General features: G+C 40.9%; 1 protein-coding gene across 1 annotated transcript in view; it reads left to right on the top strand.

The window, feature by feature from the left end:
* Nucleotides 1-7245, top strand: part of BHMT2 (betaine--homocysteine S-methyltransferase 2) — a 29879-nt gene that overhangs the window by 10101 nt on the left and 12533 nt on the right. The window contains 3 exon segments of the mRNA XM_006875197.1: nt 2026-2158; nt 4307-4398; nt 6149-6340. Of these exon segments, the coding sequence (XP_006875259.1) occupies nt 2026-2158; nt 4307-4398; nt 6149-6340 (417 nt within the window).

The following is a 7245-nucleotide window of genomic DNA, read 5'->3' as shown; positions in this document are numbered from 1 at the left end:
TCAGTTTGTCATACTGTGGTGGCTTGTGAGTTGCTTTGGTTCTAGAAATTATGCCACTAGTATTTTAAATACCAGCAGGGTCACCCATGGTGGACAGGTTTCAGATGAGCTTCCAGACAAAGAAAGACTAGGAAGAGACAAACTATTTCCAAATATTTAGTCACTGAAAACCTATGAATAGCAGAGAAACACTGTCAGATATAGTGCCAGACAATTAGCCCCTCAGGTTGGAAGGCACTTGCAAAGTGGCAGCACCAATGGGCTCAAGCATGGCAACAATTGTGAAGTGGCCCAGGACCAGACAGTGTTTTGTTCTGTTGTGCATAGGGTCGCAATGAGTTGGTACCAACTCGATGACACCTAGAGCAACTACAAAATGTCCTCCAGGTTCATCCATGTTGTGAGGTGTTTTGCAGATTCATCATTACTCTTCAGAGTTGCATAATATAACATTGTTTGTACACACCAAAGTTTGTTTAACCATTCTTCTGTTGGTGGGCATTTAGGCTGTCTCCATCTTTTGCCAGTGCAAATAGTGCTGCAATTTACATAGGTGTGTATATATCTAGTCATGGCATAGCTCTTATTTCTTGAGGATATATATCAAGTAGAGGGATTCCTGGGTCATACGTCCAATTTTGTAATAAAACGCCATACTGCTTTCCATAATGGTTTACAATTAGGACTAGTGTGTGCCAGAATTGTATCCTTTCACCATCCTTATTCAATCTGTATCCTGAGCAAATAATCCAAAAAGCTGTATTATATGAAGAAGAACATGGCATCAGGATCAGAGGAAGACTCATTAAGAACCTGAGATAAGCAAATGATACAACCTTGCTTGCTGGAAAAGAAGAGGACTTATTAAAATACTTAATGATGAAAATAAAAAACTACAGCCTTCAGTATTGATTGCACCTTAATATTAAAAAATAATAATAATAAATCCTCACAAATGGACCAGTAACTGAAGTTACCAAAGACGTCACTTTGCTTGGATACACAATCAACACTCATGAATGCAGCAGTCAAGAAATCAAACAAATCTTGATTGCACTAGGTAAATCTGCTGAAAAGACATCTTTAAAGTGTCCAAGAGCAAAGATATCAGTTTGAGGACTAAGGTGCCTGACCCAAACATGGTATTCCAATAGCCTCATATGCATTTGAAAGTCAGACAATGAGTAAGAAAGACCATACAAGAATTGTACATTTGAATTATGGTGTGGGAGAAGAATATTAAAAGCAGCATGGACTGCCATAAGAACAAACGTGTGTTGGAAGAAGTCCAAACAAAACACTCCTTAGAAGCCAGGATGGCAAGACTTCATCATTCATACTTTGGGCATGTTATCAGGAGGGACCAGTCCCTGGAGAAGGACATCATGCTTGGTAAAGTGGAGGGTCAGCAAAAAAAGAGAAAGACTCCCAGTGAGATGGATTGGCACAGTGGCCGTAGTAATGGGCTCAAGCATAGCAACGATGGTATGGATGGCACGGGATTGAGTAATGTTTCTTTCTAGTGTGTATAGGGTCACTATGAGTCAGAACCAATTTGACAGCACCTAACAACAACAGGAACACTAAGAAAAGAACATGAGTGCCCTGGTGGGGCTGGGAGTAAAACACAGGGCTGCTAACCTGAAAGCTCAATGGTTCAAATCCATCAGCCTCTTCCTCGGTGGGAGATATATGTGCAGTCTGTAAGAAGCAGTGGCTCTGTAAGTTAAGCACTGGTCTGCAGTCGTAGCTCACCAGCCATTGTGCAGGAGAAAGATGAGACTTTTTGTTCCTGAAAAGATACAAAGCCTTGAAAACCCGATACAGGGTCGCTATGAGTCTGAACCGACCCCAAAGCACTTAACAACAACAACGAAGAGTAGGGTTCTATGGGTCAGAATCTACTCGATGGCAGTGGGTTTTTGTTGTTGTTGTTTATTTTAAGAACACAGTGATAAATTTCCTAACTTAAAAAATTGTTTTTAGAAAAGAAGTGTTGAGTTGATTTTTCTTTATCTTCTTCAGGGTATTTTGGAATGTCTAGAGAGTGGGGAGGTTGTCATTGGAGATGGAAGCTTTCTCATAACTCTGGAAAAAAGGGGCTATGTGAAAGCTGGACTCTGGACTCCGGAAGCAGTAGTAGAACATCCAAACGCAGGTTGGTGACACCATTTATTTATCTGGATGATGTCTTATTTAGATCTGATTGAGAGGCGATTTAAAAAAATAATAGTGAATGTTTCCTAAGGACTGCTTCACCTGCCAGAGTTGCTATGATATGGTGACAGGGGCAGTAATTGGGCTGAAATGTGTAGAAGAAAATGATCTCTCTTTCTCTTTCTCTCTCTCTCTCTGTGTCTTATGTACACACACACACACATACACATACATCTGAATCTGCATATGTTGTTGTTGTGAAGTGCCATCAAGTCGGTTCTGACCCATAGCGACCCTGTATAGGGTTTCCAAGGAGCAGCTGGTGAACTTGACCCACCGATCTTGCAGTTCAAACGACTTTGCTGTTTGACGCATTAGCCCACAGCACCATACCAGGACTCTTAGGAAATGCTAAAATATACATCTTAGTATTTTCTCCATGAATATTTACTTTGTAGATAGATACCCGAGTTTACTTAGAATAGCAAAACTGTTATTCCTTCCTATTCCGCCTGCTGGCTAATTTATGTACTATCTAATAACAGTGTGCAGAGTAAGTCTGATTAATGATAGTCTCAGCTTAACAGAACACAGGCAACTATGTGCTATTGGGAGGTGCAAGGGAATAAACACATATTTACTTCATTCTCTTGACTGAAAAATAAAAATAGTTGAAGACAGAATTTGTGTTGGGATTGATTAAGTGGCATTGAATCAGAACTTTAATTTGGACTTTTTTGTGCTTGTTCCCATAAATTAAAGTGGGAAAATCAAGCCAAAGTATGTAGTGGGTGAAATACAATACAGGCTGAGAATGGAACTTTTGATTTCACTCTAATTTTTTTCATTTATGCCCAATGTAGCAGACAAACCTGGGTCCCTCTCCTGAATTTTCCATGGACCAGCTGTGTGACCTTGGACAAATCACTTGATCTCTACAAACATGAATTTCATCATCTATTACATGGGGATATGATATGGAGTAATTGTGAGGACTTATTAGTTATCTGTATGTAATTCCCAGAATATCATTGTTGTTGTTAAGTGCCATCAAGTCAGTTTCAACTTATAACAACCCTGTGTAGAGTTTCTAAGGAGTGACTGATGAGTTTGAACCTCTGACCTTGTGGTTATCCTACAACATATCATTATTGTTGTCGTTGTTGTTAAGTACCGTGGAGTCGGTTCCGACTCATAGTGACCCTGCACAGGGCTTCCGAGGCTGCGAATCTTTATGGGAGCAGAAAACCTCATCTTTCTCCCACAGAACAGCTGATAGTTTTGAATTGCCGAACTTGGGTTAGCAGCCCAATTCGTAACCACTATGCTACCAGAGCTCCTTACAACATATCATTTAGTACCTAATATTTTATCAGAACCTCCAAGTTGTAGACCAAACAAAGTTTTGCCTCCCTGGTGCTTGGCAGGAAGACCTCATATGGCCCAAGAAGAACTTTTTCGTAAATGTAGAAGACATAAATAAGAAGGTGTTAATAAAGCAAGAATTAAAAAAAAAAAAAGCAAGTTAAAGAAAGGCACAAAGGGAGGCAGAGGGAGGAAAAACTTTCTGACAAGCCAAGAAAAGGTCTGTTTCCCTAGTGCTGTGACTGATTAATTGACTTGATATGTTCATGTAGTCAGCAGTTCAAACCCAGCTTGGAAACCCTGTACAGGGTCGCTATGAATCAGGATCAACTCAATGGCACTTAACAACAACAACTACTCATGTATATTCTGCCCAACATGAGAATTTCTTTACTCTACTTCCTGGATTGCCTATTGGTGACTGTAAGTATACACCCACTACGTTCTTCACATCATTGGTATATACATATAAACTGTCTCTAAATCAAGAGACTGCAAGAAAATTGGACAGCCTGGTCTGACATCTGACAGCACCAGAGCATTGGAAACAAATCAGCAGGATGATATGAGGCTACTTTAACAGTCCCAACATGATATTCTGCCATGTTTAGTGATGCCTTTGAATTCCACTGACCTTCATCTGCAATTTTTTATAGGTACTAGATTTGAAACTGTAGGATTGAAAAGGATGAGTGGATGAGCTGCTGTTATGGAAAATAATAGCATCCATGGTTTTTAATTTCTTTTATTTCACTTTTTAAAAAAAAAAACAACTGCTGTGTAGTTCGTCAGCTTCACATGGAATTCTTGAGAGCGGGATCAAATGTGATGCAAACATTCACCTTTTCTGCCAGTGAGGACAATATGGATAGCAAGGTAAATATGTAGGTGAGGGAATAATCTATCTAACAATAACCTCTTGATGAGGAACTATGGAATTGACAAGATGTGTTACCACACTTCATTGAAAGATATCCATATAACGTATCTATTTATTAATTAATTAAAGAGTTTACAAACACATATATTAAATAAATGAGCTTTTTCTGTCTCTTTAGCTAAGGGAGGAGAAGAGATTTTTTATATTATTATTATTATTATTGTGAATTGAGTGATCGTTTACATGGAAGAGCATCAGCTTTACATTCATCCTATTGTATTTTGTTTACTGCAATAATTACAATCCCCTCCATGCATCATCATTCAACAGCATTTGCTTCCAATCCCTCTGTTGTTGTTTTTTTGGATGTACATCAAAGCACTCAGGAATATATAACCATTCAAACCACCAAAGGGTATACCCTGCAGCCAGCCCCCTGGCTACCAGCACACAGCCCCTCTCCCTCCTTGAGTCCAGAGTCTCCAGCCACTCCGTCTCTCCATATCATCATCTCTGCCTCCATGTCTGGCATCACTGCTTCTCTGGATAGGGTCCCGCACTCTGCTCTTCTACCTTGATGGTCCCAGGGACCTCTGCTCCTGGACTGCAAGATCAGCCACTCCCCTCCTTTTGTTACAAAACGTCTACCTGTACATTTGCAACATTCACAGTCAATCCGGATAGCAATTATTCACATTGAATCTCAAGAGTCTTATCCCCCATCTCCTTTCACCAGTCCCATCTAGACAGGTTGGAAACCACTCAGTGGAGATCCTACCTTCCCCCGGCATCCTCTGAAACTAAGCTTCCTCTTGAAAACTTGTAAGCCAGTCACTTCATGTCTTTGTTGCCCCTGCCATTTTGGGTAGCCAATGTCTAAGTTGCCCATCCCTGTCAACCCTATGTACAGAGCAGGTGGGAATGATGCTTGCTATAAAGATTCATTCCCTCTTTTAAGCTACTACATCCATAAGTATAGGTCAAGTTCATCAAATTGTAGCAGAATACACTTTTTTTTTCCCCTCTTCTTTCTTCCTCTAGTCGAGTTCTGGGCATCAAGCCATTGAAGCTAGGTCAAATGGGTACTAGAAGACATGTTTTTAAGAGAGAAAGAACACTTTGTAGATTCCCTTTGGACCTCCTCATTTCACATTTCTCTTTTTGATCTTGTTCTCCTGTAGACAGGGTGGCTCTGAGGAATACAGCACTGGTGTAGGAATGAAAAGAATTGTGTTTGATATCTAATCCTGCCACCTACTAACTGTGGTTTTGTGTAAGACACTTGACTGCACTGAGTATCCATTTTCCCTCTGACAGATGGAGACAATGGTAGTTGTTGAAAAGGGTAGGTAAGATGAAAGATGTGAAAGTATTATAAAGTATTCTACAAATGAAAATGGTTAATTCTTGTAAATTTAAATGCTTGTTTATTCATTCAAGCAGCCTACATTTATCAAGTCCATTCACTGTGCTATCTGCTAGGTTCGAGGGCACAGACCCTATTCTGAGGATGCTCATATTCAAGTGTGATAGACAAACAAATAACTAGTCATTAAAATCTAGTGTGGTAAGTATAATAATGGAAAGATAAAATCACTGATAGCAGGGGAGTTGGTACCCAATTCTGTCAGTCTTCTCCTATTGTCGTGTGTACATCATGCTTTCTGAAAGCGTTCTCTGTTGTCTATTATATTTTACCTTTAAAATGCCAAGCTTACCTTCTGTACTCTGATTTTCTAATCTCAGTGGGAAGAGGTAAATGCTGCTGCCTGTGACCTCGCCAGGGAAGTGGCTGAAAAAGGTGATGCTTTGGTAGCAGGGGGGATCTGCCAGACATCGATGTACAAACAGCATAAGAATGAAGTTCGAATCAAAAACATTTTTCGACTACAGCTAGAGGTGTTTGCCAGGAAAAATGTGGACTTTGTAATTGCAGAGGTAAGCCTCATATTCAAAGGAAAGGTTTATATCCCTTTGACAAGCATCATCTGTACAATCTAAACTTTCATTAGGGCATTGGACTGCCTTTTGCCCTCATTTCCTCCGTGTGGATGGTCAAAGGTTTATTTAAATGTACTACAGTAGAGGTCGATAGCCTCTCAAATCTCTGCTAGGTTCTCTATGAAACCAAAGGAGACACTCAAGAGAGGAGTGGCCGTAGTCTTTGATTTTCTAAGTTCTGGGTGGAACAGTCGTTCTGTCTAAGGACCCTGCATGGAGTGTGAGAGGAGGAGACAGTGGCTCAGGGAGCACTCTCTACTGAGGAAAGGGCAGGTCTGGAAGGATCTGAGTATGTGGACTGGAGACTGTGAAGGAGAAAAGCCTAGGAGGGAGGTGTCTGCTCGGGCTCATTCAGACCTCACTAATACTACTTAAGTTCCCGGATGTTTCCTTACCCTCATCCATCCATGTCTTGCACATTCTCACTGCTCTGCTTCCATTCATGTGATAACATATTTGTTGCTATGGTAAAGAGAGAATCCGTAGGAATTGATCACTGGTTGGACGTGAAGACCCAGAACATTTTCTTCCATCTACCTCCCAAAAAAGGAGCTCTGGCAGCATAGTGGTTACGAATCAGGCTGCGAACCTTAAGGTCAGCAGTTTGAAACTACCAGTCGCTCCATGGGAGAAAGATGAGGCTTTCTGCTCCCATAAAGATTTACAGCCTCAGAAACCCTGTACAGGGTCACTATGGGTTGGAACCGACTCAACAACACTTCACAACAATATTGTTGTCAGGTGCCATCGAGTCGGAACCGACTCATAGCGACACCATGCACAGCAGAACGAAACAATGTCCGATCCTGGGCCAACAACCTCACGACCGCTGCCACACCTGA

The sequence above is a fragment of the Chrysochloris asiatica genome, unplaced genomic scaffold, assembly GCF_000296735.1.
Source record: "Chrysochloris asiatica unplaced genomic scaffold, ChrAsi1.0 scaffold00313, whole genome shotgun sequence".
NCBI lineage: Eukaryota > Metazoa > Chordata > Mammalia > Afrosoricida > Chrysochloridae > Chrysochloris > Chrysochloris asiatica.
This window is presented reverse-complemented; position numbering and strand designations above follow the sequence as displayed.